We start from the raw sequence: 19,116 nt of genomic DNA on the forward strand, positions 1-19,116 counted from the left end.
GCTGTTCTACATCACAGAATCATTGATGCTAATCCTCTTTCTAGAGATTTCTTTGAATGTCCTTCACTTATTTTACTGTCTTTTAAAAGTGACAGAAAATTGCCCTGGAAAATACTTTTTAATTTAAATATTTTCTACTCTGAGGTTTTTCTTCTGTCTACTTTAACTTTATAGTCACTTTCACAGGAATTATATGGGAAAATGATCACAAAGCAGAGAATAGACTAGTTTTGTTTTTTTTTTTGTGACAGGGTCTCACTCTGTCACTCAGGCTGGAGTGTGGTGGCGCAATTGTAGCCCACTGAAACCTTGAACTCCCAGGCTGAGCCTCCTAAAGTGCTGGGATTACAGGCATGAGCCACTGTGCCTGGCCTTAGATTTTTATGTGATTTATTAGTTTTTAGCCCCAGAGTACTGTTTAAATTGTTCTTATACATAAGACATTCATTTTTACCTCCTCATGTGAAGAGTTAGACTTTTATTTGAAGACGATTTTTCCCCCAGGCAGCTTTATTAATTCACACATTTAGGTAATATGACCTCTGGATCTTCACAAGGCAAAGGATGTTTTTTTTTTTTTTTTTTTTTTTGTTTGTTGGAGCCGGAGTCTCTCTCTGTCGGCCAGGCTGGAGTGCAGTGGCGCAGTCTCGGCTCACTGCAAGCTCCGCCTCCCGGGTTCACGCCATTCTCCTGCCTCAGCCTCTCCGAGTAGCTGGGACTACAGGCGCCCGCCACCACGCCCGGCTAATTTTTTGTATTTTTAGTAGAGACGGGGTTTCACTGTGGTCTCGATCTCCTGACCTCGTGATCCGCCCGCCTCGGCCTCCCAAAGTGCTGGGATTACAAGCGTGAGCCACCGCGCCCAGCCGGATGTTTTTGTTTTTGTCAGTGCTTAACTCTTAGAGAAATCAGAATTTTTTTTTTTTTCAAGACACAGTTTTGCTCTGTTGCCCAGGGTGGAGTGCAATGGCGCAATCTCGGCTCACTGCAACTTCCGTCTCCTAGGTTCAAGCAATTCTTCTGCCTCAGCCCCCTGAGTAGCTGGGATTACAGGCACACACCACCACGCCTGGCTAATTTTTTTGAATTTTTAGTAAAGACATGGTTTTACCATGTTGGCCAGGCTGGTCTCGAACTCCTGACCTCAGGTGATCTACCCGCCTCGGCCTCCCAAAGTGCTGGGATTACAGGCAAGAGCTACCGTGCCCGGCCTAAATATTGACAAAATATTTGATCATAGTGTCTTTTTCCCCACCTCGGATGTTTTCATATGCCTTTACTTATGAAGGAGAACACAGAGTAAGGTTAGCAAAGATAGAATCTCTGAGTTTATATTCCAAACACACATACTTTATTTGTCACCTCAAATTTCCCGACTATTCATCTGAATTAAGGAGAAGTTATTTTTTTTTCCTGCTAGTCCATTTTAGTATAATATTTTGAGGGTGTTTTCTGTATCTGGTAATTTTAGTTAGTGATACTTGGGGATGTCATAATCAGAAATAACTCACTCTCCATTTTAGCCAAAGCCTCACTTTATTTGAGATTAAAAAAATCCATAACCACATAATAATTTGTTGTTGTTGTTGTTGTTGTTGTTGTTGTTGTTGTTGTTTCAGAAGGAGTCTGGCTCTTTCACCCAGGCTGGAGTGCAGTGGCGCGATCTCGGCTCACTGCAACCTCCGCCTCCCAGGTTCAAGCCATTCTCCTGTCTCAGCCTCCCGAGTAGCTGAGATTACAGGCACACACCACCATGCCTGGGTAATTTTTGTATTTTTAGTAGAGATGGGGTTTCACCGTGTTGGGCCAGGCTGGTCTCAGACTCCTGACCTCAGGTGATCCACCCCCCTCGGCCTTCTAAAGTGCTGGGATTACAGGCGTGAGCCACCATGCCCAGCCACATAATAATTAAAAGGGGTATTAGAGGCTAGGTGTGGTGTCTCACATCTGTAATCCCATCACTTTGGGAGGCCAAGGCAGATGGATCACTTGAGGTCAGGAGTTTGAGACCAGCCTGGCCAACATGGCAAAACCTTGTCTCTATTAAAAATATAAAAATTAGTTGGGTGTGGTGGCGCGCGCCTGTAATTCCAGCTACTTGGGAGGCTGAGGCATGAGAATTGCTTGAACTTGGGAGGCAGAGGTTATAGTGAGCAGATTGCACCACTGCACTCCAGCCTGGGGAACAGAGGGAGACTCTGTCTCAAAAATATTTAATAAAAATAAAAGAGTTATTAGAAAGATACTCAAACTAGTGCTAACCAAGCATCCAGACCATATCTCACTTTGGCCCTTAGCAATGAGCAAATTCCTTGGGCTTAAGGAGGTATCAGTTTTCAGATATTCTAAGAAAAGCCTGTGTCTCTTTCTTCCTTAACAGTAAAACCAATACAATATGCAAGAAATGTGCCCAGAACGTGCAGTTGTATGGAACGGTAAGTAGGATATTTTCAAACCTAACAGTGAGTACTAGGGTTTTGTGGAACCTTACCTTCTGTGGCCTACTAATGCCATTACAATATTTTTATTAGAATAAATAGTTATGTGTAATATATCTGGTACTGATTTCAGCTTTCACATTTAGCTAATGCTTATTGTTTTTTGTTTTTTTTTTTTTTGAGAAGGAGTCTCGCTCTTTCACCCAGGCTGGAGTGCAGTGGCGCGATCTCGGCTCACTGCAGGCTCCGTCCCCCAGGTTCACGCCATTCTCCTGCCTCAGCCTCCCGCGTAGCTGGGACTACAGGCGCCCGCCGCCTCGCCCGGCTAATTTTTATTTTTTTATTTTTTAGTAGAGACGGGGTTTCACCGTTTTAGCCAGGATGGTCTTGATCTCCTGACCTCGTGATCCGCCCGCCTCGGCCTCCCAAAGTGCTGGGATTACAGGCGTGAGCCACCGTGCCTGGCCTGCTAATGCTTATTGTTAAGGAATTCTGTGTTTATGGTCACACTGCCAGGATTATGATTATAATTTTCATTGAGAGGCTTCAGTGACCAGTATGAAAAGAGAAAGGGAAAGATGAAATTTTTTTTTTTTTTTTTTTGTGACTGAGTCTTGCTCTGTCACCCAGGCTGGAGTGGAAGGCGATCAAGTTCACTGCAACCTCCACCTCCTAGGTTCAAGTGATTCTCCTGCCTCAGCCTCCCGAGTAGCTGGGACTACAGGCACACGCCACCACACCTGGCTAATTTTTGTATTTTAGTAGAGATGGGGTTTCACCATGTTGGTCAGGCTGGTCTCGAACTCCTGAACTCAAGTGATCTGCCCACCTCAGCCTCCCAAAGTGCTGGGATCACAGGTATGAGCCACTGCACCTGGCAAATTGAATTTTTATAACTTTGACCCCTTTGTTTGGTAACAGTTGATTGGTCATTTTGAGGAATGATTCTCTTTTTCTCTTAGTGTTATAGTTCAGGATGTTATGTGCTTGTAAGCATTCTCCCAACGTGTTTATGGACTGATAATAGCAAAGAGGCCTTTTCAGAAATTTGGAAACCCTTACTAGTCTCTCCAAAGAGCTGGTTCTGCTGTATGTCTCATAGAAGTCTCTGCATACATACTCATGGGTTTTTGTTATTTGTTTAGTTATTTATTTAAAAATCAATAGTCCTGTGCGGAAAAACACTTCACATAGTATTAAGAATTGGACTTCATGGCCGGGCGTGGTGGCTCATGCCTATAATCCCAGCACATTGGGAGGCTGAGGCAGGCGGATCACCTGAGGTCAGGAGTTCTAGACCAGCCTGGCCAACATGGTGAAACCCCATCTCTAGGAAATAATACAAAAATTAGCCGGGCACAGTGGCAGGCACCTCTAATCCCAGCTACTCCGGAGGCTGAGGCAGGAAGAATTGCTTTAACCCGGGAGGCGGAGGTTGCATTGAGCTGAGATTGCGCCACTGCACTCCAGCCTGGGCAACAGAGCGAAACTCCTTCTCAAAAAACAAAAACAACAACAATAAAAAAGAATTGGGCTTCATTTGGTCAATATAAAAGAAGATTTATGAAGTTGGCAATACATTTGTACCATGATTAATGAACTACAAAGTAGGAATTATTGCTTTTTTAAATGCAGTGGTATTTTATGAAAGTAATATTTGACTCTTTTTTCCCCTTTTAAGCCCAAACCTTGTCAGTATTGCAACATAATTGCGGCATTTATTGGGAATAAATGCCAGCGCTGCACAAATTCAGAAAAGAAGTATGGACCACCCTATTCTTGTGAACAGTGCAAGCAGCAGTGTGCATTTGACAGGAAAGATGATAGAAAGAAGGTAAATCTCTGTGTTTTTCTTGATTTCTTTTTTTCCTTTCAGAGAAATTAAGGTGGACTAACTGTGTTAAAAACATATTTAATAGGCCAGGCATGGTGGCTCATGCCTGTAATCCCAGCACTTTGGGAGGCCAAGGCAAGTGGATCATGAGGTCAGGAGATCAAGACTATCGTGGCTAACACGGTGAAACCGCGTCTCTACTAAAAATACAAAAAATTAGCCAGGTGTGGTGGCACGCGCCTGTAGTCCCAGCTACTCGGGAGGCTGGGGCAGAAGAATCACTTGAACCCGGGAGGCAGAGGTTGCAGTGAGCTGAGATCATGCCACTGCACTCCAGCCTGGGTGAGAGAGCAAGACTCCATCTCAAAAAAAACAAAAAACAAAAAACAAGCACATTTAACAAAGATTTCTCAGTTTCTTTCCTGGTTCTATTACTGACCTTAAAGAAGATATTCATATTTTGTTTTCTTCATTCATAAAATGTGGACCATTATATTCTAACATTTCACGAGAATATGAATTACAGTAATCACGTAAGTGAAATGGTGATTGACAGAATTCTATGGAATTCTGTCAAGGAGAGATTGTAACTTAAGCAAGATGGAGTGGCATTACCAGTTTTACTATCTGGCTCTTTAAATGTTTCTGTCTGTTGGCTCTTTAAATGTTTCTATCTGTTGAAATTCAAGATTACAAGATTACGTTAGAGGGAAGCTCTACGTGGAAGGGTGTACCTTGATAGAATCAAAATGATTTAGAGTTTGGTCATATTACTCTCTTGCTTAAAAATCCTCCACGGGTTTCCAATTGTGCTTAGAATAAAACTCAAATCCCTTCTATGGCCTGCAAGGCCCATACCCAGCTCTGAGTCTCATCTTGCATCATACTTTCTACCTCTCACCTTGCTCCAGCCATCCTGGCCACCCTGTAGTCTGTCTGACATGCCGATCTCACGCCGACCTTTGCACTGTCTGTCCTTGTGCCTCATACACCCTTCTCTAGAGTCTCATAACTGGCTCCTCATGTCAGGTCTCAGCTCAGGTACCACCTGCTCACAGTGACCTTTTACTGACTCCCTTAGTCATTATTTATCATACCATTTTATTGTCTTCATAGCATCTCACATACTGAAAACTAGTCTTGCTTATTTGGTTACATGTTTGTCCACCCTGACTAGAATGTGAGCTCTTTGTCCATCTCGTTCTCTGCTTTATTTCCAGTGGCCTGGCACATAGTAGCTGCTCAATAAGTATTTGTTGAATAAAAGATGGCAGTCGAGAAACTCTTTTTCAGTGGCCAGAGGTGCTTTTAAGAGGTGCTTGGGCTCAGGGGCTGATTCTTGCTTACCAAATTCATTAACTTACAATGGAAGGATATAACTTTCCATTGACCAGGATACTCCTGCCTGCCAACCAGGACACCTCTTCCCTGTATCAAGATACTGAAGAATCTGAATTAGTAATCAGGAGGTAGCACAAGCAGCAGTCCCCCAAACCTGGGTCCCATCCAACTCCTGGGGCTAGCTGAATGACCCTGGCTACTTACCCGCATTATGCGTCACTTTCTTCATCATTCTCCATGGGAATAACAATAGTTACTTCACAAAGACATGGGGAAATGTAATTCAGATAGGTATATAAAACAATATTGAACCTGGCACATAATATAACTCAGTAAATGGCTTCTGTATTATTACTGATTGGAATAGTTCATTTTTACTAATCTGGTTGTACTAGAATTCATTACCTTTCTGCTTTGTAAATTACAATCCTGTCTCAAGTGTTTAGATATTTTTAGACATCTACATGTTCATAAACTTTAGGAGAGAGCTAAATTTAGGGATTAAGAGTTGGGGATCTGGGCCAGGCCTGGTGGCTCGTGCCTGTAATCCCAACACTTTGGGAGGCTGAGGTGGATGGATCACGAGGTCAGGAGTTTGAGACTAGCCTGGCCAACATGATGAAACCCCGTCTCTACCAAAAATATAAAAAAATTAACCGGGAGTGGTGGTGCACACCTGTAATCCCAGCTACTTGGGAGGCTGAGGCCGGAGAATTGCTTGAACCCGGGAGGCAGAGGTTGCAGTGAGCCAAGATTAGACCACTGCACTCTAGCCTGGGCAACAGAGCAAGACTCCATCTCAAAAAAAAAAAAAAAAAGGTCGAGGTAGGTATTTGGACTCAGAATGTGTGAATTGAAATCTTAGTTCTGTCACTTATTAACTGTGTGACTTTGGGCATGTTAATCTATCAATGCCTCAGTTTCTACATCTGTAAATGGGGATGATCAGATCTCAGTGCTGTTACAAAGGTCAAGTACTAGTAAAACTCTTAGAATGGAATCTGGTACATGAAAAATACTCAGTGTTATCTATGATGATTTGTTTTTGATAGTTTAAATCTCAGAGGATGCTATTTTATTTTATTTTTTTGAGATGGAGTCTCACTCTATCACCCAGGCTGGAGTGCAGTGGCACGACCTCAGCTCACCACGACCTCTGCCTCCCACGTTCAAGTGATTCTCCTACCTCAGCCTCCAGAGCAGCTGGGATTACAGGTGCGCGCCACCACGCCTGGCTAATTTTTGTATTTATATATTTTTTTATTTTTTTTTATTTTTGTATTTTTAGTAGAGATGGGGTTTTGCCATGTTGGCCAGGCTGGTCTCGAACTCTTGACCTCAAACTACTGACCTCAAGTGATCAGCCCACCTCGGCCTCCCAAAATGCCGGGAGTACAGATGTGAGCCACCACGTCCGGCCAGTGCTCTTTTATTTCTTTTTGTTGTTGTTGTTGTTTGAGACGGAGTTTCGCTGTTGTTGTCCAGGCTAGAGTGCAATGGTACGATCTCAGCTCACCACAACCTCCTCCTCCCAGGTTCAAGCAATTCTCCTGCCTCAGCCTCCCGAGTAGCTGGGATTACAGGCATGAGCCACCACGCCCGGCTAATTTTATATTTTTAGTAGAGGCAGGGTTTCTCCATGTTAGTCAGGCTGCTCTCGAATTGCTGACCTCAGGTGATCTACCAGCCTCAGCCTCCCAAAGTGCTAGGATTACAAGCATGAGCCACTGTGCCCAGCCTGCTCTTTTATTTCTAAAGTTTATTTTTAAGAGACAGATCTGAAAAAAATGTCTTATGGATCTATGTGCAATTTTGATATTCATTGTTTGTTCTCTTTTAGTAGAGTTGTATTGTTTTAAACCCTTTAATGAAAGCTCTTACCTGGGGAAGGTCTTACAGGGTGTTTTAAAATTATGCCTGAAATGCCAGGTGCAGTAGCTCATGCCTGTAATCCCAGCACTTTGGGAGGCTGAAGTGGGCGGATCGCTTGAGGCCAGGAGTTCAAGACCAGCCTGGGCAACATGGCAAAAACTATTAAAAATACAAAAAACTCGGCCGGGCACGTTGGCTCACGGCTGTAATTCCAGCACTTTGGGAGGCCGAGGCAGGCAGATCACTTGAGGTCAGGAGATTAAGACCAGCCTGGCCAACATGGTGAAACCCTGTTTCTACTAAAAATACAAAAATTAGCCGGGCATGGTGGCATGTGCCTATAATCCCAGCTACTCAGCAGGCTGAGGTGGGAGAACTGCTGGAACCTGGGAGGCAGAGGTTGCAGTGAGCTGAGATCGTGCCCCTGCACTCCAGGCTGGGTGACCGAGTGAGACTCCATCTCAAAAAAAAAAAAATTAGCCAGGCGTGGTGGTGCGTGTGTGGTTCCAGCTACTTGGGAGGCTGAGGTGGGAAGATCACTTGAGCCTAGGAGTACAAGGCGCCAGTGAGCTGTAATTATACCACTGCGCTGCAATGTGGGTGAGAGAATGAGACCCTATCTATAAAATAAATAAAATTAGGCCTTCAAGCCAGGCCTAATGGCATCCTGTGGTAGTTCCAGCTACCTCAGAGGCTGAGGTGGGAGGATCACTTGAGCCCAGGAGTTCGAGTCCAGCCTGAGTAACATAGTGAGACTTTGTCTCTAAAAAAATAATAATAGGCCAGGCGTAGTGGCTCATGCCTGTAATCCCAGCACTTTAGAAGGCTGAGGAGGGTGGATCACGAGGTCAGGAGTTCGAGATCAGCCTGGCCAACATGGTGAAACCCCGTCTTTACTAAAAATACAAAAAGAAGCCGGGCGTGGTGGCACATGCCTGTAATCCCAGCTACTCGGGAGACTGAGGCAGGAGAATAGCTTGAATCCTGCAGTGAGCCAAGATCACGCCCCTGCACTGATGGGCAGAGCAAGACTCTGTCTCAAAATAATAATAATAATATTAATAATAATAAACAGACTTTCAGGCCGTATCCCATAATTGTGAAATGAACCAGATTGAAGTTTGGTTTCAAAGTTCATTGTTAAGTTTCTTAACAAAAAATTAAATGCTTGTCATGTACCAGACACTGTTCCAGGTATTAGAAATAAACTAATGAACTGAACAGACAAGAGCTTACTCTCACAGAGCTTACATTTATGTGTGCGAAAGAGAAATGGGTGAGGAGAAAAATAAATTAACATTAATTTTAGATATTAGTGCTGTAAAGTAATAAAGTACATGACAGAAAGTGACTGGGAAGTCAGCCTGTATTGGGCAATCAGGAGAACCTCTGAGGAAATAACATTTGAGTGGAAACTAGGATGATGAAAAGGTGGTAGCCATGGGAAGTTCTGGAGGACAAAAATTCCAGGAAGAAGGACCGGCTGTAGAAAATCCTTAAGGCAGGAATGAGCTTGGCACATGATTAGAACAGAAAGAAGATGGAGTGAACCTGGGGAAGAGGAAGGAAACAAGGTTATAGAGGCAGGTAAGGGGCTATATTTAAGTCAACATAGGCCATGAGGCACACTGCAGATAGCCCACTACACTACAAGGAGGTGAGTGTGTGAAGCTTTGAGGAGTTCACCTGGGCTGTGGAACGCCAACAATGGCAAGGCCATTTTCACCTATTTTATCAGTTCTAAGGATGCTGGAGGAAAAGCTGGTGCCCCTATTGTATGCATGCCCAACCAGTCGTACGAAAGGGGCTGAAGCATGTTAGTGAAGGATATGTGTTCGCCTACTGCCAAGTAGAAGAAAAGCCTTATTGGAAAGATCCAAATAATGATTTCAGAAAAAAATTGGAAGTAACCACAGTGCCTACACTACTTAAATATGGAACACCTCAAAAACTGGTAGAATCTTAGTGTCTTCAGGCCAACCTCGTGGAAATGTTTTTCTCTAAGGATTAAGATTTGATGATGGCAATTATGTCTCGATTTTCTGATTTGTTCTAGTATTAAAAAAAACTGCATATGGCAGGGTGTGGTGGCTCACACCTGTAATCCTAGCACTTTGGGAGGCCAAGGCATGTGGATCGCTTGAGCCCAGGAGTTGGAGACCAGCCTGGACAATGTGGCAAAAGCCTGTCTCTATAAAAAATACAAAAAATTAGCAGGATGTGGTGGTGCACGCCTGTAGTCTCAGCTACTTGGGAGGTTGAGGTAGGAGGCTCACCTGAGCCTGGGAAGTCGAGGCTGCAGTGAGCCAAAATTGCACCACTGCACTCCAGCCTGGGCGAGATTGTGAGACCCTGTCACAAAAATGCATACTTGCTTTGAATTCATGTTAGCAATAAATAAATAAATGATAATGTTAAAAAAAAAATAGGCTATGGTACAGAGTTTGAATTTTAAGCTATGATGAGAAACCATTGGGTTTTAAGGAGAGAAGATGAACTCATAGGGTAACTTACCCTTGGGAGCCAGTGCTATGGCTTTAGGCTGCAAGATTGGCTTGCCCATCCTCAACAGCAACCTGGCCAGTTTAGGGGTCAAGTGCCTCCGTATTCTAGACTCTGGGTCCACCTGGATGTCATGGATGGGCACTTTGTTCCCAACGTCACCTTTGGTTATCCTGTGGTAGAAAGCTTTCAAAAGCAGCTAGTCCAGGACTCTTTCTTTGACATACGTGTGATGGTGTCCTAGCTGGAACAGTGGGTAAAACCAATAGCTATAGCAGGAGCCAGTCAGTACACCTTTCATCTTGAGGCTACTAAGTACTCAGAGGCTTTGATTGAAGACATTTGGGAGAATGGGATGAAGGTTGGCCTTACCATCAAACCAGGAACTACAGTTGAGTATTTGGCATCATGGACTAATCAAATAGATATGGCCTTGGTTATCACAGTGGAACCTGGGTTTGGAAGGCAGAAATTCATGGATGATATGGTGCCAAACATTCACTGGTTGAGGACCCAGTTCCCAGCTTTGGATAAGAGGTTGATGGTGGAGTAGGTCCTGACACTGTCCACAAGTGTGCAGAGGCAGGAGCTAACATGATTATGTCTGGAAGTGTTGTTATGAGAAGTGAGGACCCCAGATCTGTGATCGACTTGTTAAGAAATATATGTTCAGAAGCCACTCAAAAACATTCTCTTGATCAGTGAGACCACAAGGAGCCCAATGTTGCTGCTCGTGAGATCTCCTTTTTACCAGAAAACAGGAATATTGACTACCAAATCATATTGCAGCTGAGGCAGTACTGCTTTTCTGAGCAATTATTCATTCTAAAGATTAAAACTGATTGTGCAGAATATTCTAAGAGTTTAGAAATTGACATGTCTAACTACATTTTTGGTGAAGCAATTTAACAATTCATGTGGAGGCCGGGCGCGGTGGCTCACGCCTGTAATCCCAGCACTTTGAGAGGCTGAGGAGGATCACCTGAGGTCAGGAATTCGAGACCAGCCTCAACATGGAGAAACCCCATCTGTACTAAAAATACAAAATTAGCCGGGCATGGTGGTGCATGCCTGTAATCCCAGCTACTTGTGAGGCTGAGGCAGGGTAATTGCTTGAACCTGGGAGGCGGAGGTTGCAGTGAGCCAAGATCACGCCATTGCACTCCAGCCTGGACAACAAGAGTGAAACTCCGTCTCAAAACAACAACAACAACAACAACAACAATTCATTTGGTGAAATACCCAGTTTGTATTGGGAGATTTGATTTTTTTTTTTTTTTTTCTGAGGCAGAGTCTTACTCTGTCATCCAGGCTGGAGTACAAGTAGTATAATCTAGACTCACTACAGCCTCAGCCTCCCAGGCCCAGGCGATCCTTCCGAGTAGCTAGGACTAAAGGCATATGCCACCACGCCCAGCTAATCTTTGTACTTTTTGTCAAGACAAGGTTTCACCATGTTCCATGTTGCCCAGGCTGGCCTCAAACTCCTGGTCTCAAGCAATCTGCCTACCTCAGCCTTCCAAAGTGCTGGGATTACAGGTGTGAGCCACTGCGCCCACTCGATTTTTTATAAAGAGTAAAAATATGGCTGCATTAAGGTTACAAACAGAAATGTGTCTTAATGCCTAAGGAGGGCATATTAGCTACACTATAAAAAAAAATTTTTTTTTCCATTTTACAGTAGAGAGAAATAGAAAAACAGGCCAGGCACAGTGGCTTACGCCTGTAATCCCAGCACTTTGAGAGGCCAAGGTGGGTGGATCATCTGAGGTCAGGAGTTTGAGAGCAGCCTGGCCAACGTGGTGAAACCCCATCTCTACTAAAAATATAAAAAAATTAGCCAGGCATGGTGGCGGGCGCCTGTAATCCCAGCTACTTGGGAGGCTGAGGCAGGAGAATTGCTTGAACCCGGGAGACGAAGGTTGCAGTGAGTCAATATAGTGTCTCTGCGCTCCAGCCTGGGTGACAAAGTGAGACCCTATCTCAAAAAAAAAAAAAAAAAGAGAGAGGATGTAACCATTTACATTTAAGAAACCCTTTGGAGGCTATGGGGAAATGGCTTATTGGAGGTAGGGTGATCATTTGGGCAGCTCTCACAGCAGTGAGAGATGAGAATGTCTTTAGTAGAATGGAAGCAGTGGAGTTAGAAAGAAGTGAGTAGATTCAGACTGATGGACTTACTGATGGGTTGGGGGATGGGGAGCAAAGAGGCTTTTGCCAATGAAATAAAACACTTCAGGTAAATGATGACGTGGCCTACCCATGTTCAAGATGAGGCACAAGATCTAATTTCAGAAATAAGAAATGAAAACTGTAAAATTCCATAATGTATCAGCATACTCCCTGTCTAACCTGAGAAATTCCAACCAGCCCTGCTGCCCTGTCACCTGTCCCAGTGTGTCCTCCAGTGGTTTTTCAGTCTGAATGCTGCACAGAGACACCACAGCTTCAGAGGGTGGCAGAAGCCACGTTACGCTTTCCTAGCTTTGGGCCCTGCTCCATGGTGCAGTTACTTTTGCTCAAAGCAGTCAACTTTTTCTAATTCAAACAGTGCCATGGCAGGCCACCACCAGGGACTGGGCCCTGGAGGCTGTTCACTCATTGTTCTTTCTCTGGGGACCGTCTTTCCATCTGAGAGATGGTATCCAGCATACCACTTTGTGTACCATTTATAAAGTATTAAAACTGAGGTATAGGAGGGTGGGTTTGGGGAGATGTTGGCCAAAGGATTTCAGTTACATAGGAGGAATAAGTTGAAGAGATCCATTGTACAACGTGGTGATTATAGTTAATAAAATGTACTCTTGAAAATTGTTAAGAGAGTAGATTTTAAGTGTTCTCACCACAAAAAAACAAACAAACAAAAAACACAACTAGGCGAGGTGCAGTGGCTCACACCTGTAATCCCAGTGCTTTGGGAGGCCGAGGCGGGCAGATCACGAGGTCAGGAGTTCAAGACCAGCCTGGCCATCGTGGTGAAACTCCGTCTCTACTAAAAATACAAAAAAAAATTAGCTGGGTGTGGTGGCAGGCGCTTGTAATCCCAGCTACTCGGGAGGCTGAGGTAGGAGAATTGCTTGAACCCGGGAGATGGAGGTTGCAATGAGCTGAGACTGTGCCACTGCAACTCCAGCCTGGGCAACACAGCGAGACTCTGTCTCAAAAACAAACAAACAAAAATTATATGAGGTAATGCATGTTAATTAGCTTGATTTAGCCATTCCACAATGTGTACATTTTTAAAAAATATTTATTTATTCATTTTTGAGAAAGGGTCTCGCTCTGTCACCAAGACTGTAGTACAGTGGCACGCTTACAGCTCACGGCAGCCTTGACCCCACAGGCTCAAGTGATTCTCCCACCTCAGCCTCCCTAGTAGCTGGGACTACAGGCATGCACCAGCACACCTGGCTAATTTTTGTTGTGTTTCTTTTTATAGATGGGTTTTGCCATGTTGCCCAGAGTAGTTGCGAACTCTTGGGCTCACACAGTCCACCTGCCTCAGCCTCCCGAAGTGTACATATTTCAAAACAACATGTTTTACACAATAAATATATACAAATTTTGTCATTTTTAAAAAAATGGCCAGGTGCAGTGGCTCATGCCTGTAAGTTCAGCACTTTGGGAGGCCAAGACAGGAGATCACTTGAGCTCAGGAGTTCAAGACCAGCCTGGGCAACATGGTGAAACCCTGTATCTACAAAAAAATACAAAAATTAGCCACGCATGATGGTGCACGCCTGGAGTTCCAGCTACTCGGGAGGCTGAGGTGGGAGGATTGCTTGAGCCCAGGAGGTGGAGGTTGCAGTGAGCCGAGATCATACCACTGCTCTCCAGTCTGGGCAACAGAGCAAGACCCTGTTTGGGAAAAAAAAAAAAAAAAAACAAAACCCACCACCTGATTAGGTGAGCATGGTGGCATGTACCTGTAGTCCTGGCTACTCAGGATGCTCAGACAGGAGGATTGCTTGAGCCCAGAAGTTTAAGGTTGTAGTGTACTACAATCACACCACTGCATTCCAGTCTGGGTGAGTGAGATCCTATCACTAAAAAAAAATCCAAAAAACTGTAAATATGAATTTTATAATTCATCTTCTGTCTTCTCTTCGCCCTGCTGAGTTTTCCGTAATGAGAACCATGGTCTTGTGAGAATTTTACTCGTCTGTGTTTGCTAACTTGAAGAGAAACAAAACAAAAAGACATAACAAAGACATAACATTAGCAGCTGAAATTTATTTATTTTATTTTATTTATTTATTTATTTTGAGATGGAGTCACGCTCTGTTGCCAGGCTAGAGTGCCATGGAGCGATCTTGGCTCACCACAACCTCCGCCTCCTGGGTTCAAGCGATTCTTCTGCCTCAGCCTCCTGAGTAGCTGGGACTACAGGTGCACGACACCATGCCTGGCTAATTTTTGTATTTTTAGTAGAGACGGGGTTTCACCACGTTGGCCAGGATGGTCTCAATCTCCTGACCTCATGATCCACCCACCTTGGCCTCCCAAAGTGCTGGGATTACAGGCATGAGCTACCGCGCCCGGCCCGGCAGCTGAAATTTATTAAGCAACTTTTATGTGCCTGGCACCATGTTAAGTGCTTTACGTACATTATGTCACTAGATCCTTGTAGCAGCCCCCTGTGACATGCCCAAAGTCACAGCACATAAGTTTCAGAACTGGGACTGAACCCAAAGATTCTAGCTCCCAATACCACATTTGCAGCCACTGCACTAAATTCCCTCTTCTTTATCTTTGTCTCCTCGTCTTTCAGGTAGATGGGAAATTGCTGTGCTGGCTGTGCACACTTTCATACAAACGGGTCCTTCAGAAGACCAAAGAGCAGAGGAAACACCTGAGTGGCTCTTCTCGTGCTGGCCACCAGGAGAAGGAGCAGTACAGTCGCCTGAGTGGTGGTGGCCATTATAACAGGTAACCTCAAGACACATGAGATAGGACTAGAAGTGCTGGTAGGTCAGATGTAATTGCTCACACAGCCATCACGGTACCTACCATCTCATATCCATTTTCTATATTCTCTGTAGGTACTAGTCTGTAGGAGGAAGCTCATTTGTCATATTTTAGAATTCATATATCTTCCAAGGACCAGAGAGATTTCCATAAAGTGTCAGGATTTCCTGACTTTGTATTGTGTGTGAAATGTTTGTGGAACTTACTCTACTTTCGTTTGTAGTGTCCTCACCCTTAGAGTGGATTCTCTCTCCAGAAAAGTGGACATTTCGCTTTCTGAGAGATACAGCTTTTTCAGCGCGTATTTAGTCAGGAGGCTGATAGGTGTCCTAGGTTTGTCCTGGTGGCACCTAGTCAAAAAGATGTCTTTTCATTGTTGTTCTAAGCGTGCTTTCAGAGTATCTAGTATTGTTAATGGTTCTGGCTCTGGATGGAATGCTGGCTCTGCCAGGTTCTCTGCGGGGGTCTTGGGCAAGTTTTCTCATCTGTAAAATGAGGGAAGTGATAGTATTACCTCATGGGGTTGTTGTGAAGATAAATTAGATAGTACATGCACAGTGATTGTTTTTATAACTGGCATATAGAAAATATTCAATGCATTTCAGTTTTGTTTGTTTGTTTGTTTTGTTATTACCATGATGACTTTGTTTAATCAGCAAGCATTAAGTATTCTCATGGGTCAGGGATGCTGGTGGGAATGAAGAGCTGAATACAAGTCATGCTGCTGTCCAAGAGTATGCAGTCTGGCAAGAAAGACAGACTTATCAACAGATGATCTTAGTATAACGTAATGGGTACCACAGTGGAAACGTGTCAAGAATGCAGACATGAGGGTAGTAATTAACTGCCTTGAGAAGTCAGGCAAGCAGGCTTGGAGAAGAGCTGGCATTAGAGCTAGATCTTAGGACGAGTTGGAATCCTCAGGGAAGGAATGGGCAGAGGCATTCTAGGCTGAGGGAATAGCATTTGCAAAGGCATGGAGGGCAGGAGACCAAATGGAACCCTGGAGAATTGTAAGTCCTTTCACGTTGCTGGAGCTTTTGGCTGGGAGCTGGGGAATGGAAGGAAAAAGGAGTCCTGCATCTTGGTAAGGAATGGAAACTTGATCTTGAGGTCAGGGTGTTAGTGGGAAGCTATTGAAGGGATCTCTGCAGAGGAGAGACCAAATCTTCATTTAAGAAATTAACCCTGACTACTAGTGTGGAGAATGCATTGGAGGAAAAAGGGACTGGGGGCTAACTAAAGGCTTTTTTCTAAGAGTTTGAGTAAGAGATGTTAAAACAAGAACCTTACCTGAGGCAGTGGCAGTGGAAGATTGAAAAGGCTGATTCAGGAAGATGTTTTGGATGGAGAATTATGAGAAATTTAGATAATGTGATGAACAGACACATGGGCAAGAGCTGAGTAAGTAAAGGGTAATTCCCGGGTTTCTTATTTGGGTGAATAGATAGAGCTTTAACTGAGAGAGAATGTAGAAAGGAGAGAAAATGGGTCTAGTTTAGGAAAGTCGGGTTTGAAGCATGAAGAATTACTTTTAGGAGCTTAGCCTAGAACTTAGAAGAGAGGTTTGGACATGGGCCATAGGTAGCACATAAGAATCTAGCTGGGCGCGGTGGCTCACGCCCGTAATCCCAACACTTTGGGAGGCCAAGGCGGGTGCATCACGAGGTCAGGAGTTCGAGACCAGCCTGACCAACATGGTGAAACCCTGTTTCTACTAAAACAAAAAATACAAAAATTAGCCAGGTGTGGTGGTGTGTGCCTGTAATCCCAGCTACTCAGGAGGCTGAGGCAGGAGAATCGCTTGAACCCAGGAGGCGGAGGTTGCAGTAAGTTGAGATCGCACCACCGCACTCCAGGCTCGGTGACAGAGCGAGACTCCATCTCAAAAAGAAACAACAACAATAAAAGAATCACTGGGGGTAGGGATTATTTGAAAATGCAGATTCCGGCCAGATACATTGGCTGGCTTACACCCGTAAACCCAACACTCTGGGAGGCCGAGGTGGGAGGGTTGCTTGATGCCAGGAGTTTGAGACTAGCAGGAGCAACATAGTGAGACCCCATCTCTACAAAAAACAATATTAGCCAGGTGTGGTGGCACACACCTGTAGTCCCAGCTACTTGGGTGGCTGAGATAGGAGGATCGCTTTAAGCCTTGGAGTTTGAGGCTTGCTGTGAGCCATGATTATGCCATCGCACTCCAGCCTGGGCAACAGAGCAAGGCACTCTCTCTAAAATTAAAAAAAATTAAAAGGCAGATTCCTGCAGCAGTCCCACCCCAGAATTTAATTCAGTAGGACCTAGGATAGAGTCCAGGAATCTACATTATTTTATAAACGTCCTAGATGATTCTAATGCAGGTGATATAGTTAACACCATTTCCAACCACTTATGATAGGTAGTTGTTAAAATCATGCTCTTAAATGATATAATTCAGATTCAGGGCTGAGAATGGAACTCTAAAAGCATTCAGTATTTAAGGATTAGGAACTAAGAAGCAGCTGTCACAAAAGTGGGATGACCAAATGAGGAGAACATTTGAAGAAGGATGCAGTATCAGTGGTATCAAATGCTGAAGAGAGGTCAAGTAAGAAAAGGTCTGAGGAATCCTTTGGACTTGGCAGTTGAACACTCATCAAAGTGAAAGGATTGCATAGCAGAGACAGACCTCCAGCTTTTGTTTCAAGACCAGTTTTGGGTGAACTTATTGGGGCTAAAACTGATTTTTAGTCTTGTAGTTTGACTGAGATACCAGTAGGTTAACACAAATATAGTGAAGAAGAACTAGACTGGCCGGGTGTGGTGGCTCACACCTGTAATCCCAGCACTGTGGGAGGCTAAGGCAGGTGGATCAGTTGAGGTCAGGAGTTCGAGACTAGCTTGGCTCACATGGTGAAACCCTGTCTCTACCAAAAAATACAAAATTAACTGGGTGTGGTGGCACGCACCTGTAGTCCCAGCTATTCGGGAGGCTGAGGTGGAAGGATCACTTGAAGCCAGGAGGCGGAGGTTGCAGTGAACCAGGATTGTGCCACTGCACTCCAGCTTGGGTGACAGAGTGAGACTCCATCTCAAAAAAATAAAAATAAAACTAGACTAGGAGTTCGAATATATTGACCTGGTTTCTAGTCCCAGCTTACTACTAACTAGCTATATGTCCTTTGGCAGATAAGTTGATCTTGAGCTATTTCTGTACAGTAGAACTAATAACTTATCTATACCTCACAGAATTATAAGATGCATATGAGACAGTGAACGTCAAATAACTTTTTTTTTTTTTTTGAGATGGAGTCTCGCTCTGTCGCCCAGGCTGGAGTGCAGTGGCGCAATCTCAGCTCACTGCAAGCGCTGCCTCCTGGGTTCACGCCATTCTCCTGCCTCAGCCTCCCAAGTAGCTGGGACTACAGGTGCCCGCTACCATGCCTGGCTAACTTTTTGTATTTTTAGTAGAGACGGGGTTTCACCGTGTTAGCCAGGATGGTGTTGATCTCCTGACCTCGTGATCCAGCAGCCTCGGCCTCCCAAAGTGCTGGGATTACAGGCGTGAGCCACCGTGCCCGGCCAAAAGAACTTTTTAAACTAGGAGATAGATTATACTTCTTATTAAAGTTTGTTTTTTTTTTTTTTTTTGAGGCGGAGTCTCGCTCTTTAACCTAGGCTTGAGTGCACCGGCTTGATCTCGGCTCACTGCAGGCTCCGCCCCCCGGGGTTCACGCCATTCTCCTGCCTCAGCCTCCCGCGTAGCTGGGACTACAGGCGCCCACTGCCTCACCCGGCTAATTTTTTGTATTTTTAGTAGAGACGGGGTTTCACCATGTTAGCCAGGATGGTCTCGATCTCCTGACCTCGTGATCCAGCCGCCTCGGCTTCCCAAAGTGCTGGGATTACAGGCGTGAGCCACCGTGCCTGGCCTCTTATTGAAGTTTTATTGATTTTTGTTCTCATGGTTATTAATAAAGCAGGTAATATTTAATTAATTAAGGCCAAGGATTTTTTATTTTGATCCTGTGGAAACTAGCTACCCATCCATCCAGGCCTACAAAATGATCACCTTGGTAGATTCTTTATGAATCAAGAATTGTTAGCTCTTGCATAGAAGAGCTGCTGTCTTATATTGGTCTATTTGACGGACTTTCATTGTGATGTTTTGTTAATCTT

The 19,116-nt window shown here is 44.4% G+C and overlaps 1 protein-coding gene and 2 pseudogenes across 9 annotated transcripts in view; all 3 read left to right on the plus strand.

The window, feature by feature from the left end:
- The window catches only part of FAM76A (family with sequence similarity 76 member A), a 63,917-nt gene that overhangs the window by 30,396 nt on the left and 14,405 nt on the right, over window positions 1–19,116 (plus strand). For all 9 annotated transcript variants that reach the window (XM_058444026.1, XM_058444028.1, XM_058444025.1 and 6 more), the window contains 3 exons: window positions 2,381–2,435; window positions 4,120–4,272; window positions 14,759–14,916. In XM_058444026.1, coding sequence (XP_058300009.1) covers window positions 2,381–2,435; window positions 4,120–4,272; window positions 14,759–14,916 — 366 coding nt within the window. The remainder of the gene's footprint in view (window positions 1–2,380; window positions 2,436–4,119; window positions 4,273–14,758; window positions 14,917–19,116) is intronic.
- On the plus strand, window positions 9,104–9,767 carry LOC116813732 (thioredoxin domain-containing protein 17-like; annotated as a pseudogene).
- On the plus strand, window positions 9,866–10,935 carry LOC116813151 (ribulose-phosphate 3-epimerase-like; annotated as a pseudogene).

The sequence above is a fragment of the Hylobates moloch genome, unplaced genomic scaffold (assembly GCF_009828535.3).
Source record: "Hylobates moloch isolate HMO894 unplaced genomic scaffold, HMol_V3 SCAFFOLD_9, whole genome shotgun sequence".
NCBI classification, from domain to species: Eukaryota; Metazoa; Chordata; class Mammalia; order Primates; family Hylobatidae; genus Hylobates; species Hylobates moloch.